Here is a 22056-nt window from a genome sequence, read left to right on the forward strand (position 1 = left end):
CCTGGCACCACCGGGTCTCTAAAAACCCGGCACCTCACTTTAAAGCATTGAAGTGCAGATTTCTTTTTGAAGAAATCCATAAACCTCGAAGGAATAGCCATTCAATTTAACTACCCAGACTGCCTTTCTGAACTCTATTTGAGTATCTAGAGAAGTACCAAGCGTGGCCTTGCAGGTCAGTGTTTCTAGGTTGGCCAATCACCAGCAAAGCTCAACCAGGATCCCTCAGCCAGGAAGGTGTGGCCTGATTAATAAAGTTCCATGTGGAGGTGGCTGGATTTCCTGCATTCAGGCTTCAATAGTGCAGCATACAAGAAAGACTGCACTTGAGTTGGACTCCTCTGAGAAAAGGAGTGGAAGAGAAAGAATGTCTTCAGTTCCTGCATGATCAGAACAATCTTGGGCGGGAGTGTCACAGTGTAGAGGATTGTTTCTGCATTATGAGTGCAATCTTCATAGGGAGTTTCAGAGTGGAAGAGGAAGAACATTAAATCCATGGATGCTCTTTGCCTGAGGGTGAGTGCATGTGAGTTTCCAGAAATTGATGAGTAAGAAAAACTGGGTCCAGATGATGGGACAAGATAAACTGGTGCAGCATAAGTATGGCTTCCAGGTAACTAATTGGAGACATAGACTTGAAAATGTAGGTCAGCCCCATACACTCGAATCTTACTAAAGAGGGACAGGCAAAATTTAGGCTGTGGAATAGTGACATCTAATCTTGCCACCAGAACTTCACAAAGAGTTGGTGACCTTTCAAGAAGGGATTGTAAACATAATGATTCAGTTTTGACGTATCGATGGAGAAAAGAGAGTTGAGAGCACATCAATATATAATGGCCCGAAGGCCCTTTTCTGTTTTCCTTACCGATAGGAGAGAACTGGAAGGGAGCTTGTACAATGACTCCTTTTCTGGTCCTTTCTGAGAACTCCTGGTCTACGAAGATTTCATTCTTAACAAACCTACACTGTTTTTTTTCTGCATTCTTCCCGAGTGCGTACTGAAATGAACTTTTGGAGTGGTGATAGATATATACATATATATATATATATATATGACACGAACTCCGTTATGCCCTGAAAACAGCTCCAGAACTCCAATGAAACCGGACCCAAATGGATAGTTTGCAAAAATTATTTATTTCATCCTTCGTGCAGAAAAACACGCCGCCATGACGCGTTTCGGGACCTCAGCCCCTTGATCACATGACATGGTCCGGCATTACACCCATCATTTTAAAGTGCAAGTACATCATCAGCTGACCCCTCAGCCTGTGGACATAAAAAACAGACTTCAGCCTGGTCCAGGAATGAATACATCACGTATCAAATGTAAAATTACAATTGATTATACATGGTCCACGTAAATTTAAAATACAACATGTACACGTAAGAGAAAAACATTTCAAGGAAATTATTGCTCCTTTTCACAAACGTAAACTCTCTGTCCTCCTATTCCACTCATGTTCGTTTCCATTAATTGAATTGATCAAGGTATACAATCAATTAAAAGAATAAAATGAGTCTGTATATTTCATGTTAAAATCATGACTTAAAAATATACAATTCATACATTCTGTGCAAATTCGCGCTATTGTGTGCAAATTACGCAAATGGAAACAAAACATCTTCATCCTTCAGAGGAACTCATGTTTAAGGACCACGTTTCAAAATTGAGCCCAAGTGGGCATAGCAACTCCTGGAACCACTGCGTCCACACTGCTGTGCACTGGTAGAAAGCTAGTGCACTTTAAACAGCTTTAACTAAATCATTGTTTAAATAAAGAAAAACCCATACCTAGTGGTTAAAATAACGCTATACCCATCACCATCAAATTGAGTTAAAAAAGCCATCTTCATGTTCGACTTAGTTTCATTGATTAACAATTCACTTAGGCTCCCCTACAGTATTAGATTTATTCGCTGCTTTGAAAAACCTCCTGATATTATTTAATATCCTCAATACAAATATGAGTGTAAGTCTTCAGTTTGATTCAGACCGTTGGGGGTTTTAGAATTGAGCTCTAAGATGTAATGAGTCTCCAATACTCGCAGCCGGGCCTCTCTGTCACCCCCTCTTCGAAGGGGCGGGACCATATCTATAGCGTAATACTGTAGACACCCTGCATCACCCCCATGGCATGAATTCACGTGTCTGGCCACAGGGTAAGTTTCATCCCTGTTACTTATTGCCCTTAAATGCTGCAAAATGCGTTTGTGGACCTGCAACTTCGTGCTGCCCACGTATCGCAGGCCACAAGCGCATTCCAACACGTACACCACAAAGTCTGATCTACAGGTGATTTTGTTTTTGATTGCTATCACCTCACTAATAAAAGGGCGTTGTGTAGGAAGTACGACTCCTCCCTATCCTACACGCCTTACAGACAGCACATTTAATGAAGCCCTTGCTCTTTCCAAGCCAGTTGTCATCAGCCACTTCAGGACTACTACTCACCAACATATCGCTCATAGATCTGGCCCGACTGTATGTTATAGCTGGTCTGTCAGCTAGGGTCCCCCCAATAACCGGATCTCCCTTGATGACCTGCCAGTTCTTGCAAATTATGTTGTGTATTTGTTTGTGCTGTCGGCTATAAGCTGTTATCAATCTAGGTTGACCAGACTCCTTATCATCTCGTGCCTGTGTTGGTACAGCACCCATTGTCAATTCATGCCCAGAGGTTTTATTGGCACGCCTCATGGCACCCTCCACCATTTCTCTAGAATACCCTCTCTCAATGAACCTTTCCCTGCTTGCATTTTGAGCTCTAATACAATTTTCACCTGTACTACATATCCTCCTGATCCTTAGCATTTCCCCGTAGGGAATGCTCCGAATCAGGTGGGCTGGGTGATGGCTTGTGGCATGCAACACCGTGTTGCCTGCCGTGTCCTTACGGTGCAGGTCCGTTACCATTCTTCCGTTGGCAATGCTAACCTCCACATCTAAGAAGGTAACTTTTGAGCTACTAATTTGACCAGTGAATCTTAATTTCAAGTCGTTTATGTTTATATCCGAAATGAACCTAGATGCCTCCTCCTCTGACCCCCTCCAAATGATGAAGAGGTCATCAATGAACCTATACCAGGCTATGATGTTACTAGCCATGGTACTTTCATAGGTTCCCCCAAGGACCTGCTCCTCCCAAAGCCCCATGTGCAAGCACGCGTAGCTTGGGGAGATGCAGGCCCCCATCGCAACTCCCCTCAGTTGTTGAAATATTTGCTTTTGAAACAGGAAGAAGTTGCTTTTGAGGCAGATCTCTGTCATCTCACTGATCATGTTGTTGTGTTGTAGCATGCAGGCAGGCCTGCGCTGCAAAAAGTGTTTTACCGCCCTCAAGCCATCATCATGATTTATACTGGTGTACAAGGAAGTTACATCAAGCGTTAACAATAGGTAATCTTTCTGCCATACAATTGGTCTAATCTTATCCAAAAAATCACCAGTATCTCTGATGTACGAGGGAAGAGCTCTCACATGTTCCTGCAGGAAATGATCAATATATCGGGAGGCATTCTCAAACGTACCCTGCCTGGCGGAAATTATAGGCCTACCCGGTGGTTTGGACAAATTCTTGTGAACTTTTGGAATCCTATAGAAAAAAGGGGTTACTGGATAATTTGATTTGAGGAACTTCTGCTCATCCCCACTCAGCAATCCCATGCCCTTCCAAGTATACAATCTGGTATGGAAAGCGTCCCAGGCCTGTCTAGCTGTTTTCCAATCGCTCCTACAATAACAGTTTCTGTCATTTAGTTGTTGTAGAGCCTCCTCCATATACATTTGTTTAGGCCAAAGGACAATGTTGCCCCCCTTATCTGACTGCTTGACAATCACTTTGTTGTCCCCCTGCAATTTTTTTATTAGGCTACCATAAGCATTGTTGCATTTTTTGTTCTTTGCATCTTTTGCCATGGACACCTGATGCAGTTTTTTCAAATCAGATGTTACCAGATTATTGAATACCTCTATATTATCAAAAGTTAACACCGGGTTGAAAGTTGATTTAGCTTTAAAACCTGTTGCCGCTGGAGCATTGGTTATCAACTGTCGTTCTACACCGGTGTCATCCAAAGTTCCCCCTTCTCTGTTCAATTCTACCAAATCCACATACAGGTCAACCTCTCCTGCCAGGCAAGGGGCAGGGTCCAGATCAGTTCTGATATTGTCCTGAGATGTTGTGCGCGCTTTAGATTTATTTGTATTTGTATTTGTATGTCGATTTATAGAGCGCGATTGCTGCCCGGGGGCGTCCAAGCGCTAAAAACCAACAGAACAGGAGGGGGTAGCCAAGGCGTTATCAGACGGCAGTGAAGAGGAAGGTTTTTAACTGTTTCCTAAATAGGTAAGATTGGGGTTTTTCCTTAGGTGGAGGGGCAGGGTGTTCCATAGCTTGGAGGCATTGTAGGTGAAAGTCCTGCCGCCAGTTCTGGATTTTTTTATTTTGGGGATAGTGGCCGTGAAGGTCTGGTTGGAACGCAGATTCCTGGTGGGTTGATAATGTGACACAAGGTTACGGGTGATGAGGGGACCCGTTTTCCAGAACGCCTGGTGCGCAATGCATAAGGCTTTGAATTGGATTCTTTGGGGAATGGGTAGCCAATGCAGTTTTTTCAGTCCATTTTTGACTGATTGACGTCGAGGGATCTGAAGCAAGGTGCGCGCGGCTCAATTCTGTACTGTTTGTAGCCTCCGTATTGTGTACTCTGGGGCAGCGAGGTACAGGGCGTTGTTATAATCCAGTCGTGACTGGATAAGGCCTTGGATGGCTACTTGTTTTGCCTCCATCGGTAGGAGATGGAGTACCTTCCTTAGCACTCTGAGCAGGCCAAAGCAGGTGGCTGCTAGTTTGGTGGATTGTGTGCCAAAGGACAGAGATCCATCGAGCCACACCCCAAGGCTCTTGATACTGTCCTTTGGGGCAGGGGGGGTACCCAGACAGGGTGGCCATATATTGCCAAGGGAGTTGGGTTTTGCAGGGCCCAGGAGCATAAGCTCTGTCTTGTCCCCATTCATTTTTAATGAGGAGGAGGACATCCAGTCCTTAACTTCCTAGAGGCATTTCTTGAGCCCTCCTTTCGAGGTCTGGCTGGCCTCCTGTGCCAGAGAGACCACTAGCTGAGTGTCAGCGTATGAAATGATCTTAATTCCATACTGACGAACAACTTCAGCCAGTGGCCTCATATATATGTTGAAGAGCGCCGGGCTCAATGAAGAGCCCTGCGGGACTCCGCATTTTAGAGGTCTGCTGGTAGAGGAATATGTTCCGTTGAATACCCGAAAGGATCTGTCCTGTAAAAAGGATTCAAACCAGGACAAAGCTTTGTCTTTTATACCAATGTTTGCCATGCGGTCCAGCAGTATGTCATGGCTGACCGTGTCGAAGGCCGCGCTTAGGTCAAGGAGGATCACTGCCACTGATCCTCCCTGATCCAGGATGGTTCTGGATTCCTCGGTGACCATGAGGAGCGCGGTTTCGGTACCATGTCGTGGTCTGAAGCCCGTTTGGGTAGGGTCAAGAAGCTGGTGGTTTTCAAGAAATTTGATCAGCTGGCTATTAATGTGTCTCTCTAGGATTTTGCTAATCCAGGGAAGGAGAGAGATTGGCCGGTAGTTACTGAGGTTCGAAGGGTCCAGTTTGGGCTTCTTTAATAGTGCACGGACCATGGCTTGTTTCCATTGTAGCGGGACTATGCCGGTAGAGATGGAAGCGTTGAGGAGGTCCATTATGACGGGCAGGGTGATAGCCAAGGCTGACATAATGATGTCTGGCGGGGCTGGGTCCCCCGGAGACCCGGATTTGACTTTTTTTGCCAAGGACTCAAGAGTCGAGATATTAAGAAGGGCAAAGTGGTCAAGAGTGGGGGGGGAGTTCAGGTCGGAATTGCTTGAAGTAGAGGGGGTGCTGGGTGGGGCAGGGAATGATTCATAGATGGTGGTGATTTTTTCCAGGAAAAAGTCTGCCATGGTATTGCAGTGTTCTGCAGTCTTGGTCTCATCTAGACTGGGTGGTAATTTGGTGAGGCTTTTCACAATAGGGAAAATTTCCCTGGGTTTAGATTTCGCTTAGATAATTTTGTTGGCGAAGTAGGCTGTTTTGCTGGCCTTGATTTGTTCTTTGTACGTTTTGAGTAGTTTATGGTATTGACTTTTGTTGTCTGGCAGAGAGTCCAAGCGCCATTTCCTTTCCGCTTGTCTACACTGGCGTTTCGTAGTTCTGAGGGTTTCGGAGTACCATGGAGCTGATTTGTCACAGCGTTTGGTGGTGGATTTTCGTTTAGGTAGTGAAAAGTCGAGTGACTTGGTAATCCAGTCCTCATAAGAGAGGTTAGCGATGCATGGGTCATCGTTAAGCGGTGGTAGGTTGCTGGACAGTTTTTTGGTCCATGTCTCCATAGGGAGGCGGGACCACAGTCTGGCTGTTCTTATAGTGGGTTTGGTGGCTGGGGGTTTAGGGGTGTGCCATAGAAGCGGGACCATTAGATGGTCGGTCCAGGGGAGCGGGAGAGGTAGACTAGTTGTCAAATTAGTACAGTTACTGAAGACCGGGTCAAGCAAATGCCCTTGATCGTGGGTAGGGGAGCTGACCAGTTGGTGTAATCGTAACGCGGCCAGGTCGTCCGTAAGAAGAGCAGCTGTGTGCTTTGCATTGGACTCGAAATGAAAGTTAAGGTCACCCAACAAAGTGAAGTTGGCGGTGCTGCTGACGCGGTCTGCCACAATCCGTGCTAGTTGGATGTGGAATTGTTTAGGAGGTCCGGGGGGTCTATATATGAGGGTGCCTGAGAAGCAGTTGTTCGGCGAGAGCTCCAGACTAAACGCTAGGCTTTCACAGTCTGGAATGCTTTCAGCAATGATTCGGCAGAGGAACTGCTCTTTGTGAACAATGGCTAAACCTCCTCCTCTGCCTTTTGGGCGGTCTTGGCGGGAGATTTGAAAGCCAGGGGGAATGGCTGTAACCAAGGCTGGGTCTGAGTCTTCGGTGAGCCAGGTTTCCGTGAGAAAAACAATATCAGGTTTGTGTTCCTCTAACAGGAGTGCAAACTCATTCTTATGCTTGGGCAGAGACCTACAGTTAAGCAAGAACATGCGGTACTCATGGCACTGGTCCGAGAGTGGAGGGGGCTTGAGGATGGACTTGCAGAGGTTGCATGTATACGGGAGGCATTCAGCGTGGTAAGGGTGCTGGTTGCAGTTCTTTTGTAGGAGTCTTAGCTCTAAAAGTTTTTCGGAGCTATACTGCTTGGGATTCGTAGTCCGGGGTGTAGGGGGGGTGGCCCTAGGCCCGGACTCGGCGCGGAAGAGCTTGCCTTAGGCGCGCCTTCGGCGCGCAAACGGCGCTCCCGCTGCGCTTCCTATAGATGCACATATTTATAGGTAGAGATGGAGATGAGAGCAGGATGGGGCGTGGCCTCGCAAGTGGGCGTGTCCCGTGGCTTGGCGAGGGGGATGGCGGCCGAGAATGTAAGCAAGACTCGGTTTTGCAGCGCTAAATCCGCTGTAAGTGGGGTGGCCTGCCAAGGAAGATCTTTAGGAAGAAACCAAGTTGCAACAAGCACCCTCTGAGAAGTCAGGAATCAGTAATAATTCTGCATAGCACATTGGTTATTTCACCACTTTTTCATCAGTTTCAGACACAAGTTCATGAGAAATAAATGGGCTTCAAAGTATGGATCCAAAACCGTACGTAGTATCTAAAAAAATCTTTATTTTAAGCACATTAAAAGTTCTCCAGCTTTGCACTGCCGACACGTGTTTCGCCCACACAGGGGCTTTTTCAAGGCAATCTCATTCAAGATGGACAGGTCAGATTGTCAGGATGGTCTGATCGGTGTGTCGTAGCAGGAATCGCACGAAAGTGTTAAGAATCCTATTGATTAAAGAGTTGGCGGTTGCGACGTTCAAGATGTATGTTCAAACATGATAATTAGTAGCGAGGCGATAGTCACTTGGTGGAGATCAGTTCTAGTTTTCATGAGGTGTAGAATTTTGAAGACCTTGGTAAGTCTGTTTGGAAGTACGTGTAGGAGCCGGATCTCCACTGCTCAGCACATGAAGATCTGGTGCCAGGAGGCAGGTGAGTGATTTAAAATTCTGTGCAGAACAAAGCAGTAATTTTAAAAAAGAATGCGATCTGTGCAACTCCCGGCTGAGCCTCAGGAGGTTCTATGGTCTAACAGCGACGCTCTTCAGTCGGCACGCTTTATACCTGAGTTGGGGGCGTGGCCTCGCAAGTGGGCGTGTCCCGTGGCTTGGCGAGGGGGATGGCGGCCGAGAATGTAAGCAAGACTCGGTTTTGCAGCGCTAAATCCGCTGTAAGTGGGGTGGCCTGCCCAGGAAGATCTGGTGCCAGGAGGCAGGTGAGTGATTTAAAATTCTGTGCAGAACAAAGCAGTAATTTTAAAAAAAGAATGCGATCTGTGCAACTCCCGGCTGAGCCTCAGGAGGTTCTATGGTCTAACAGCGACGCTCTTCAGTCGGCGCGCTTTATACCTGAGTTGGGGGCGTGGCCTCGCAAGTGGGCGTGTCCCGTGGCTTGGCGAGGGGGATGGCGGCCGAGAATGTAAGCAAAACTCGATTTTGCAGCGCTAAATCCGCTGTAAGTGGGGTGGCCTGCCCAGGAAGATCTGGTGCCAGGAGGCAGGTGAGTGATTTAAAATTCTGTGCAGAACAAAGCAGTAATTTTAAAAAAGAATGCGATCTGTGCAACTCCCGGCTGAGCCTCAGGAGGTTCTATGGTCTAACAGCGACGCTCTTCAGTCGGCACGCTTTATACCGGAGTTGGGGGCGTGGCCTCGCAAGTGGTCGTGTCCCGTGGCTTGGCGAGGGGGATGGCGGCCGAGAATGTAAGCAAGACTCGGTTTTGCAGCGCTAAATCCGCTGTAAGTGGGGTGGCCTGCCCAGGAAGATCTGGTGCCAGGAGGCAGGTGAGTGATTTAAAATTCTGTGCAGAACAAAGCAGTAATTTAAAAAAAGAATGCGATCTGTGCAACTCCCGGCTGAGCCTCAGGAGGTTCTATGGTCAACAAGAACAGCTTCTTAAGTTTCAGTTTCCTGATATATTTAAAAAAGTCCATTCTAGTACGCGCATAGTCAAATATATATTTTAACCCAAACACCTTTGTGCTAAAGCACGTGCTGTATAAAAAAAAAACATATTCCCGATCTTCATACTTTCATGAGATCTCTTTGCATAACTTAAGTCTAATTTGATTTCATATTTATTTTCCATTACATATCGTGTTATCCTGTATTTATTCTTGTTTTAATGATGTCACTCATTGAATATATGATGAAATGCAGTTCAAAGATGGGGAATAAGGTTTTTCCTTTGTATAGCACGTCCTTTTAGCATGAAGGACTAAGCAGGTCAACGCTGTCTCCTCCTCCTGCTACAACACCCTCCGCATGCTCCTCGGGATCTACAAGTGGATCCCGACCGAAACAACAAGAACGGTGACACAGGCCCTCGTCAGCAGCAGACTGAACTACGGCAACGCACTCTACGCAGGAATCTCAGCCAAACACCTACTACGACTATAACGCGTCCAAAACGCCTCCGCCCGACTGATCGTCAACATCCCTCGCCGCAGCAACATCACCCCCACCTGAGAGACCTACACTGGCTCCCCGTTGACAAGAGGATCACCTTGAAGCTCCTCATCCACGCACACAAAGCACTCCACAACGCCGGACCAGTCTACCTGAACAGCAGACTCAGCTTCCACACCCCCCACCCGCCAGCTCTGCTCTGCCAGCCACACCCTTGCCGCTGTCCCCTCGCATCCAACGAACGACCTCTGGCGGCAGATCCTTCTCCTACCTCGCCGCCACAACCTGGAACACCCTCCCTACCCACATACGGCTGACCCAAGACCTACTCGCCTTCAGAAGACTCCTCAAGACCTGGCTCTTCGAGCAGTAGCAGCACCCGCCCCCCCCCCCCCGTCCCCTCAGCGCCTTGGAAACTTCATGGGTAAGTAGCGCGCTTTAAAAGTACTCTGAATGATTGATTGATTGGTTGAAGGTATTAGGGAGTTTACGGTAAGGACTAGTAGTATCTGTTGTGTTATAGTTTGCAGTTCAGTCACTGACTTGTTTTCAACAATTGGCCATTATGTATATATTTAAAACGTGCTAAGCATTTATTCTTTTTCACAGGAAGTGGAATGCAGCTGCTTAATTATGATGTTTGATAAATTTTTCGTTACTTTTATTTTTTACATGGCATCTTTTGTAAGGCCTCTTGGCCTGAATCTAGTATGTATCCTGGTAAAACTCCTCTTGAGCGGAATCCAGTATATTTCTTAGGCAGACCTAGTATTTGTTGCTATGTACACAAACAATATGGCTTATGGGCATTTGTCCTGAAACCACGTGGTTATATGTTAGTGTTCCCTGTTTAATCAATTATGAAATTGAAATACAGTTTGATTGGGTATCTGCAGAAATTGTTAAACTGCATATACTTTATTTTCGCAGTTTCATTTGCGGCGTATACAGTGTTTTTCAACATTTTGTCTATCGGAAAGCTTCCCGAACACTTTTTAAGGGTGATGGTGCACATTTGATTATAACTGAGAAGATCGCAAGGTCAAAACATGTCGCCTCTAAATAAATCCGTTGTTTTTGGAAGTTTACCTCTTGAGTATGAGTTTTCTGTGTCCCGACCGTGCAGACGCAGTGTTTAAATATATATTTTTTAAGCAATGTTCTAGCTTGAGGGTGGAGGCAGTGACTCCTGTCCCATGAGGGTGAAGTCAACAAAGTAACTGCTATGGACTCAAATGAGAATTTCTTTAGAATTTTGCAAATCAGAGCTAAAGGGTTCTCAGGCTATGAAATGCCAAAGCAAGGATGATGGCTGCTACCAACAACAAATTGATGGAGGGAGTGCTCAAATTATTCTTAACCCCTCATGATTGCTGGGGCCGTATTCCAGTTCATAGCAGCTTAGTCTTGGTCTTGTTCCGATAGAAACACTCTGGAGCAGTCTAGATGAAATTGCCTGACCAGGTGCCCTCCTGATGGGAAAACGAGCAACCTTAGGATGATCTTGGCCTTTAAATGAATTTAGACATTATTTTCGTAGCCTTAATGTGGTTATTCTATTTACATGTCACACCAGACAACGAACAATATTAGCTAGGCTTCTGCAGAATGCTTCATGCTCTGTCCGCTCTTTTGTTTGCCCACGCTGATGCAACCATTCTGGGACCAACTAATTCAGAACACAAAGTTTATTCAGTCAAAGACGACTGAATATTATACACATTACAACTAATCTGTCTACACTCAGTAATATTGTATTGCACCTAACCAGTATTACAAAAGTCAGTATAAATTAAACACTTCAGATATTGTTTACATCCATGTGTTCTGTCTTTATTTCAAAGTTCCAATCAAAACAATTCGGTTCAAAATGCTATAATGAAGATAGCCAGAGCCTTTCATTCCAGTTAGGAATTTTCTCATGGATGTGAACAACATAAAAATGTACATCAATCATTATTTTAAAATTAAAATATTAAAGTTAAGATAAAAGTTTGGTCGCTTGTTCCCATACTATGAACAATATTACACAAACAAAATTGTTTCGGAATTGCTCTTTCTTTTCTATATTTGTTTTTTTTTAGATTGGACATTCAGGGTCTTAGCCAAATGGAAAAAAAAAATTTTATTCCATGAAATGAAATAAAATGTGGCATTTATAAAGCACAAACTTTCACTCCCACAGGAGCCTCCTGGGGCTATAAGATAACTGGCTTCCGCAGTGAAGAGTTAGGATCAGGATGAGTGCCAAGCAAGATTTGTCAGATGTTCCATAGATCCATGTCTTTAAGGCCTTCCTAAACTGCTCTTTAGATTCTATTGATCTTAATTGGTTTGGCATGACATTCCAGGCCCTTGCCCCTAACACAGTAGCCGATTTCCCTCCACTGGTTTTGAGTTTGAAGCCTGGCAATTTGAGAAGGTTTGCAGAGGTGGATCCGAGTGTTCTCCTTGTCGTATATGGTGTAAATCTTGTGGAGAGATATACTAGCCCTACTCGGCGAGTATGGCTAATGATAAATTCAAATTTCAGAGAGCCATTATTTGTAAAAATCAATTCCTCTAAGCATCTATATTATATATCATATTTTACTACGCAAATTCATTGCTTGAAAAACCCATACCTGATAGTAATTCGGTTGTAGAGGTTTATGGGGATTTAGTTGAGGAAACTTGTTTAAATCCCATACATTTCCATTGAAAAGACAAAGACCAATACAAATATTATAGTATATGATACAAAAATGTGTATTAGTCCTATCTAAAATACCAATTTTATTCTCTTTTAATTGTTGATATAGACAAAGAAAGTAAATGTAGTTTGACCATAAGTTTCATCATTTCGTACATCATGTGTATGGAGAGTTGTAGCTGGGTAAAAGTGAAACATATTTGGTTATCATATGAGCAACACTTAGTTCCAAACTAAAAGATTCGTACCTAAAAATGCAAATGATGGTTAATTATTTCAAGCTGTTCCCTTTGTTCTAAGGATCTCAGAATCCATTATTCGTAGACGGCAACAGTGATCTATTAAAGTAAAGAAAAAATGATTTAGTGACCATCTAAAGGCTACTGTCTCCGTCCTAAATTTATATATGAAAAAGCAAGAGTATACGATCTTATTAGGAAGAACCTCCCATCCCACATTTGAAGCAAATTCTGCTGCTGAGGACATACTACATCTTTATATTCTGTACTTCTGGAGATTTCTTTTTTAAACATCTACTTTGGTTTGGGTTCATTGCTGCTTACCTACCTTGCATCAATACCAGCCATGCTATATCTTTCTATAAAAAGAAACACGTTCATAAAGGCTTTAAGCTAAATGTTATGAATTCTCTAGACCAACAAACCACTCCTAAAGGCGTTTGTCAATATCTTGTTGCTTTTTAGTGAATGTCTGGTATTTTTGCTCACACAGATCTGGGAGACCGACATCCAAACCGCAAGGCAAGAGGACAGCTGCGCACAAAAATAGAGTCTGGCGAGGGAACCATTCCTGTCCGTTCGAGTAACACCATTCAGACATGGGATGGAGTATTACAAGGAGAGAGGCTGCTCACTATGTCTTGCAGTGACAAGATAGCAAGGTAACATGCTTGATTTGTATTTTTTTGAATTGTGTTCTGTGCACTATGAAATGGTTACTGACCTAGGTTTGAGTTTTGATGTAAGCATGGTTTAAGAGAGGGAAGGCCTTGGAGCTCCCCCATGCCCCTGACCAGATTTGCCTTCATCCTCTCATTGTGTGTGTGAAGTCCTACAACCATATCCTAGAACCCAGCAGGTATGTAGGTATGTAGTTCCCACTGAACGGGAGATGCATGTATGCTAAAAACCCTCTGGCAAGATGAGGGTTGGGAAATGAAGATATTTGGTTGAGAAAAGGATGTAGTGAAGCAAGCTAAGAGCGTGGGGATCAAGTTGAAAGTGAGGATTGGCAAGGAATGGCCGAGAGACAAGCTGAGGCGATGATGTTGGAATAGTTGACTGAGAGGCCTGGCAGGGTGGTGTAATTTTTAGTTTTTTAGCTTAAAGTCTGTGATGGAGATCAAGCATGCATATAGGGTGAAAGCAGACCAACATTAGAGTGGGTTGGCAATAGGGCTGGGAACTCAGTGGGTTACTTTCACTTAGATGTGAGCTAGATCTCTTCCAAATGAGAGGTTTGAGAACCGCAAATTGTATTTACTGTCTGTAGGTGAGACTCTCCCAGGAAGTGAAACTTTCATCCAGTACACTAAATTGCTTAACAATAAGCAAATCACAGTACAAGTAATTAAGTCTTGCTCCTACTGAGAAGCTATACTGTCCAAGTATGTGAGAATAACGCCCGGAGTGTGAAAGGTTGTGCTTGTTTGGACTGTCAGTGTCTTTTTGTTAAAGAGTTTAGTTGTTCTCTGTTAATTTACCTTGCTCTCAGAGAGTGAACGTCACTTCCTGCAAGTGCAAGTGCAAATACTAATCTCACTCAGTAGGTGAAACCTGTTTACAATGATACCTGATCTCATGTCAGAGACATTCTCTCTGGAAGAGGGGTTGGGAGAATGATAAGCTGTGAATGTGGAAAAGTGGGTAGATTGAGAAGGGGGAGTTTTGCTTAGAAATGTTTGGCATTTGTTATTGAAAAGACTGGTTTATATGTGTGGGATCCAATAATGGGGAGAGGATGTGGTCTGACTGCTAGGGCGGTCAACCTCAAATCTGGGGAACCGGGTTTGAGTCTCAGCAATGACGCTCAACATCCTGTGAATCTGGGCAAATCACTTAATCTCCCAGTGCCTAACAAAAATGAAAGTGTCCTTGTGTAACGCAACTAGTGCTCATGTAAAGTGCTCTGATACCTTCGGGTCATGTTTGCGCTATATAAACCTACGAGAAAACAAAATAAGGTTTTCCTTCCAAGATTCAGGGGTTTTTGAGTGTAAGCCTAGGGTGAGGAGCATGCTGACAAATAAACTGAAAGGCTTGCAACTTGAGTTTCCTGGAAGGTTTGCATTGCTGAAAATGATGGGGTGTGGAGAATGATGTGCTTTCATAAAGGGATTCACTACCTGTGAGAAAACCTCTCAGTTCTTCTCTCAGCTATTTGCTTCATATGACAACAGTGTTAAATTTAAATCTTCTTGTTGTTTTGGAATAAGCGGACATGGGGCCCCTGGGGCAGGGTACATAGGAATACATTTAGCTCCGCTTTTGCCATTAAAGACCTGTATATTTGCAATGTGTGCAAGTGATCATTTCGTTCTTGCCCTCGTTCTGACTTGCAAATCACGAATTACTCTTATTTTCTACGCATGATGTATTTGGAAGGGAAGAAGGGGGGCAATCAAGACAGACTACCATTTTGTGTGTGTAAAAGGCCGCTTTATTTGAAACCGGTGCACATCACATTCATTAAAACTGGCAACCGCCTCACAAAACTAAAGCCTCTCTAAACATCGAGTTACCTGACCCCTTCGGTTTTTCTCTCCCCCACCCCTACGATCCCCACATGATAAAATCCCCCCACCCTGCAATATACAAATATACTATTCAATTACATCCTCATAGTATCCAATTTTCTCCCCTACATCCTAACTCCAAAACCTGCCAAGACCTACAGACCTATCTGCCTCCTTGCAACTGTAACTAAGTACCCTCTAATGTAACTCCAAAACTGTTTACCCTTTCCCCGCTCCCGTTCCCCAACTCCCCAAACATACGGATAAAGAACCGAACTCCAGTCAAACTTGGCCAACATCAAAACAACTCAGGGAAAGTGGGTTTAGGTGATTACACCGCCTCCCCCCTTTCCCTGCCCCCCCCCCCCTCAGCCCCGTGCAGAACCGATCGTCCCCTGAGACCCCTTACTCCCGGCAGACCCCCAACAAAGTAGCCAACACTTCCCGAAGCTCCAACAGATATAAATCCATTCCTATGCGGGAGAGGTGGACCCCGTCCCCCCTGAACATCTCAGGCGCATCGTACTTGATGTCCCTGTGCCATATGCGCGAAAAGCCCAAATGCCGACGGAAACGCACCATCTCCACATTCAATTTCCGCCTTGCCTTGCTCACTGCCTGCGGCTTCACTGGCCCACGCCACACTCTACGCGCTACCAACTCGGTCCATACCACCGTGCAACCTGCCCAACTCCTCTGCAGCTCAGCCAAATCCCTCTGCATCGCTCTCATCAATACCAGACCTGACTCCTGCACCATACCCGTTTAACGTCGTGATCAACTCCTTCCATCTCATGCCCCCCCACCCTGACCAAACCACCTGAAACCAAGCCGGATTGAAACCCAGGTTGTCCCCAAAATAACTATCTTGGGCCTGTAACTTCGCCCTCTTCACAAAGGAATGGCCCACAATCCAAACCAACATGTCCCGGGCCGTGGGACTCGCCACCGAACCTGAAATGAGAAACAAATGTCAATCACAAGTGTCCCCCCAACCTCAACTTGCGCGCTCCTGCTAAGTCTGCGCTGCGCACATACAGCCGATAACAATTGGAGGACCACCTCCCCAAGCGCATAATGGCCCCCCGCCCACACCCCCGTCGATGCGCCTCCGACGCTGCCCCGATCCGGAAAGAGTGCGTGCCAAAATGACTTCCCTCCACCCCCAGTCTGGCCAATGTCTTCCGCAACACTCCCAACAGCTGTGATCCTGTCACCCCCTTTCCATTTGCATGCTGAAACACCAAACCACTCGCCCTCCGTTCACCTCTCCATTTCCTTCCCCATTGCACCGGGCACTCCCCTCCGTCCTCTACCCTTTGCAGGACCACCCAAGCCCCGACACTCCTCTGATCAGTCTTGACTTACGCAACCAAAGGCGCACCTCCGTCTGCTCCACTTTCATTTCCGACCACACCAAACCCCGGCCAGCCTTAGAACCCAACAGCTCCGACACCCGAAATGCCCCGCAAACATCCACACCATCAGGGTCAAGAACAGGCACGCCTCCCCTCCAACCCTGCACACTCGCGGCAGCATCTCCACTCTGCCCAACACCGGCCGCCGCACCACCCCACCCGCCGGCACTCCCGAGCCCAACCCTCCAACATCCTAGTCCTGAGCTCACCTGCGGACAGGGCGTATCCCCAAAACATCTTCCCCATGAAAGCGATCCCCGGCAGCTTACCTGCTATGGTCACTCTCGACCCACCCCTGCCTATCAGGGACAGCATGAACAGCACCACATCCTCCTGCCTGTCCCTGCCCGGTGGCCGCCAACGCACCCCGGCCACCACAAACATCCCCCAGGCTGTCACATACGCTGTTCTGGTTGACTCTGCCAAGGATCCTAGAACCAGCTGCAACATCCGGCGGTTGCCTATGTGCCACATCCGCGCCGGAATTGGTGTCGGGTCCCGCTCCGCGTCCTCGGCTAAACGGCGGAATCTCTCCCACTGCGAACGAGACGGAGCGTCCGCAATGTCATTGTCAATTCCTGAGACATGCACCGCGCGATAAGCAATGTCATGGCGCAAACAGCCCAACACAAACATTCTCAACAACTTCAACACTTGCTCATCTCTGGCGGACTGGCGATTCACCACTTGTACCACTGCCATGTTGTCCACATTGAAAGTCACCCTCCGGTGGGCCAGCACCTCGCCCCACAGCCAGATCGCCACAACCAAAGGAAAAAGCTCCAGGAAGGCAATGCTCCTCCCACCCCCTGACCACTCTGGGGGCCACCTCTCTGCCCACCACTTCCCGTTCCAGTAGAGGCCGAACCCCTCGCTGCCCGCCGCGTCTGAGAAGATCTGCACATCCCAAACCAAGTCCTCGTCCCGCTGTAAGGGCACTCCGTTGAACTGGTTCAGGAAAAACCGCCACATCCTCAAATCCTCCCCAACACCCGCCGACACGCGCACATGATGGTGCGGAGACCTCTGCCCGGCCAATTCTCGGCCCAACCTCCTACAAAACGTCCTTCCAACGCGTACCACCCTGCACGCAAAGTTGAGATGCCCCAACAGCACCTGCACTTCCAACACTGTGACCTTCCGTCTGGCCACCATCACCTCCAGTAGCCCCAGCATCTGCTGCTGCTTGTCCACCGGCAATCGTGCCTCCATCAACCTCGAGTCTAGCTCAATACCTAAAAATGACAGCCCCGTGCCTGGGCCCACTGTCTTCTCTGGTGCCAACAGCACCCCAAGGTCCTCCATGAGCTCCTGAAACCTGTCCAGCTCCACCTGGCAGTTCGTGGAGTCCGGGGCCCCGACCAAGAAAAAGTCATCCAGGTAGTGCGTAACTCCTTGGTGACCCGTGCGTTCCGTAAAAAACCACTGCAGGAACGTACTAAAACATTCAAAAAGCGCATAGGACATCGAGCAGCCCATCGGCAACGCCTTCTCCACATACCAGCGGCCGTGAAACTGGATCCCCAGCAGGCCCCAGTCGTCTGGGTGAACCGGCAGCAACCGGAAAGCCGACTTGATGTCACACTTGGCCATGACCGCGCCCGGTCCCTCTGCCACCACCAAAGCCATAGCCACCTCCACCAAGGAGTACGCCACCGTGGCCTCGCTCTCATTGATATAGTCGTTTACCGATCCGCCGTCCGGCCATGACAAATGCTGTATGAGGCGGAACTGCCCCGCCTCCTTCTTGGGTACCACTCCTATGGGGGACACTATCAGTTTATCCATCGACCAATCCACAAAAGGCCCCGCAATGCGGCCTTCCTGCACCTTCTTGTCCAGCTTACTCTGCACCACATCCGGGTGCTCCCGAGCCGACCGCAAGTTGTCCGCCCAACGCCGCCGCCGGGGCCACTCGTATCCCAAACGAAACCCGCCCCGAAACCCGTTCCGCAACCGATCTGCAGCCCCCGCATCCGGGTAATTGCGCAGGGCCACTGTCAACCGGTCCAGCCTAACTGGCGTACGAGCCTTTTGTCCCAGGCCCTTTTCCCCCACGGCCGCTGCCTGACGGTTGACTGGCCCTGGGCGCACCGTTCCAGTTGACGCCTGCGGCCCCCCATGTTATTGCCCTGTAGGGCCCCAACAGCGAAGCACTGGGTGCCCATATTTGCCGCACCCAGAGCACTCATGTTGAAAACGACAATGCTCTCTGGCGCATGCCCCCTTATTGAAGTCCCAGCACGGGCCCACGGTTCCGGCCTGGCTCTTAGCTCCGGCTCCCACCCCCCCTCGGGTGGGGCGACCTTGATAGGGCTGATAGATGATCGGGAGGCCGCTGGCGGTATAAATGGTCTTGCCCGACCCCGCTAACCCCATTGTGTGCTGCCAGAGATCGCAGTCCAGCTTACCCCACTTCGAAACGGGGTCCCACGCCATCCTTGCCCTGAACTCTTCACCGTACTGCGCCCACGCAAACCCACCCCAGTCCCCCCCCTCCGTGATCTGCGCCTTCGGGATGACGTCCATGTATTTAAAAAGGGACACGATCTATCCGGGAATTTTTCCCAATACACACTCGCGAATATCAAAAATGCCGCCGTCCAGTTTTCGATTGTCAGCAGCACCCTCGGGTGCTTCAGCAGCTCATACTCCTCTTCCTTTGACCCTTCCTTCAACCGAACCTCGCGGTGCAACAACTTCAACAATTCCACATACTCTCCCCTCCACATCTTCTCCTTAGTAGCCGCCATTAAATGCGCCCCCAGCGGCTTTGTGACCCCCATGTACAGGAGCCGCTTAAACCTCAGCTCCTTGCTATCTGGCTTCGCCGCGCCACTCTTCTCTACGGCAGTGCTGCCTGCGCCTCCCCTCAGCCTCCGGCTTCGCAACCTTGCCTGCCGTCAAATCGCCCTCCGAGCCCCCACACCCCCAGGCCCCCTGCAGCCTTCCCTCCAGGCGCCAGTGCGTTCTCATCCAGCCCCACACCTGGATCCACCACATACCTTCCTTTGCATAGCCGGTACCGGTCCCCCACCCCCACCTCCCCTCCCCCCCACCCTTACTGACACCATTTGCGGCGCCGCCTTGCCTTTACCTGTGACCAATGTATCCCCTCGCCGATCCTCGCCTCTCATTTCCGGCACTGACCTGTCCCCCGACTGTGTCCGGGCCGCCGCAGCACCCAGGCCCGTGACACCTGCAAAAAAGACCTGACACCATTACCGGACCCCCGTCCGCACAACCCATCCCTCAATTCCCCTTCCTCCTGACTGTCCTCATCTCCTTCCGTCAACTCCACTCCTCCCCGCATATATCTCCAGCGCGCCGGCGGGGGCGCCGACTGAAACCAGCCAGAAGCCCACATTCTGCCTCTCCCCCCCACTCAAAATATAACAGTCCTCTGTGCCGGTGCTCCAGGATCTCCGCTGATCCCCAAGCCGCTGGGGCCCTGTGGGTGTGGGGGCCGGCGAGCCCGCCAGGGGCCTTCGTGAGCCAGCCGCGCTTTGATCCCTCATGGACTCCAGTCTCGCCGCAGTAAGCTCCGCCCCAAGCGTTACCAAGTCCGCTCCCACGCGCCGGCCTTCCCCCAGCAAGAAAAAGGGTACTGCTGGTGTGCCGGGTCCCTGCAACTGCGCGCCCCCGCCCACACGATCCCACTCTCCCCAGCCGTCCCCCGCCTCACCCTCGTCCTCATCCTCACTCCAGTTAAGCCCTCCCTACCCCCGCACTCCTGTCAACCGCCAATCCCCCCCAACCCGACTCGCCCAACTCCCTGCTGCTTCCCTGACCGCCCCCATCCTCCCCTCGCCCAGACGAACCCGCCTCGTCCTCCCCCTGCTCCGCCACAACCTCCGCCGCTATTCGCGCCTCTCGCAACCCCTCCTCCCATGACGCGAACACATCCAAACCCTCTCACTCCCTGTCACTGCCCTCTGACTCAAACATTAACGGGGAGCCCCCCCCACCCGCCCCTGCTCCTCCTCCAGCTCCGCCACCCCTCCTGCCCGCTCCCCCAAGGCCAACCCCCCTTCCCCCGTCTCCTGCCAAACGACCACGCCCGTGCCCCCACCCCCTTTGCACCCCTCTTGCCTGTGCTCCTGCCCCTCCCCTCTGCCTCCTTGGCCCCCTGCCGGGCAGGCGAGGGGTTGCACCGCGAGGTTCCGTTGAAGGAAGGGTCAAAGGAAGAGGAGTATGAGCTGCAGAAGCGCCAGAGGGTGCTGCTGACAATCGAAAACTGGACGGCGGCATTTTTGATATTCGCGAATGTGTATTGGAAAAAATGAGGCCGAGGTTGTTACTGCGTTGGCGATTTTCTTGTTCTTCCTTCTTAACCATCAGATCTGTAAGGCAAGCGGTGTTGGATTCAGTCAGCTGTTTGAAGGCCCCTGCTTCGGTTTCCAGATACTCTGTTCTGGCTTCTACCATGCCCACCCGGTCGCTGATATTCGTGCAGGTTTTATTCAGTCTTCTCAGACCCCCCCTGCATTTTTTTGGCTGCATTCTTAGCTGTCCGATTATCCTCCCCTCCTCCTGGAATTCCTTGATAGAAGCTAGTATAGCTGCAAGTGAGGGCTCAGCTGTCTCGGCTGCTTCGGTTTGTAGACTTCTTAGACTATGCCACTGTGGTTGGCTCTGGCCATCTTCCTCCAAAGGGTAGGACATCTGAGAGTCAGAATAGTCCCACTTGAGTTGACTGCGCCGCTTGCTCTTCTTGGCTTTTTGGGGTGCACAACTGTGTCGGTGTTGTCACGTGAGGCCTCTCTTTCCTCTTCGCTAGCAATGTTGACATCGACTTCCTCCATCCCCCCTTCACCAGAGGAGCTGGGTGTACTGTCTGAAACTGAGTAAAAGTCCTCAGGGCCAGCCTCTGGGGTCCAGGGGTTTTGTATTCCGAGAGGGACTTCCAGGCTTTGAATGGCAAATTCAGTCCCCGCTGATTGTGCCCCAGTGTCAGTGGTAGCTTGGGGTGTGCAAGCACCTTTGCTGCTTGCTCCTTCAGATGGTTCCAGCTGTCCTAGTGCGGTGGGCAGAACTTGCAGTAAGGTGTCTGGTGGAGCAGGAGGGGCAGAGGTACCGGAGTTCTCCTCAGTCTGAGCGTACTCGTGGTCAGGTCCCCTAAGGGGAGTATGTAGGGTGGAAGCAGGCTCAGGAAAACTACCTGGGGAATTGCCGGAGCCTAAGCCTTCGGTTACAACTGCGCTGGTAAATTCAGTCTCCTTTGGGCCTTCTTCGACAGTAGCGCCATCCTGTCGTGGGAGAGATTTAAGTAGAGTAGGGGATGTCTTCCTACGCTGTTTTTAATGCTGGCAACCTGGCTTTTGGCTACTGCGAAGATTTTCGCGGGGGGTTGGTGTGTAAGTCCTGAATCTTTCAGTCTTTGTGGAGTGTTTCACCCCCCCATCCTCCCCCCCCCCCCCACTGTCTTGCCCAGGTTAGATTTTTTCACCTCACTGACCTGCTTGTGTTTGGTCTTTCCAGCGCCTTCTCCTGCTGCGGAATCTTTCACCATTACGGGTGTCTTTTGTTTGAGCCCTTTCCTTGCCCCACGAACGCTCATTTCCGAGCCGGTGCCGATGTCCGTGATAGATGTAAGCTTTGGTTCCTCCAATGTTAAAGGGCAATCCTGAGG

The 22056-nt window shown here is 48.9% G+C and overlaps 1 protein-coding gene across 8 annotated transcripts in view; it reads left to right on the forward strand.

Annotated features, from left to right (window-relative positions):
- The window catches only part of ADARB1 (adenosine deaminase RNA specific B1), a 947690-nt gene that overhangs the window by 792353 nt on the left and 133281 nt on the right, over positions 1 to 22056 (forward strand). For all 8 annotated transcript variants that reach the window (XM_086955520.1, XM_086955521.1, XM_086955524.1 and 5 more), the window contains one exon: positions 12984 to 13152. In XM_086955520.1, coding sequence (XP_086811646.1) covers positions 12984 to 13152 — 169 coding nt within the window. The remainder of the gene's footprint in view (positions 1 to 12983; positions 13153 to 22056) is intronic.

The sequence above is a fragment of the Lissotriton vulgaris genome, chromosome 2_1 (assembly GCF_964263255.1).
Source record: "Lissotriton vulgaris chromosome 2_1, aLisVul1.2, whole genome shotgun sequence".
Taxonomy (NCBI): Eukaryota; Metazoa; Chordata; class Amphibia; order Caudata; family Salamandridae; genus Lissotriton; species Lissotriton vulgaris.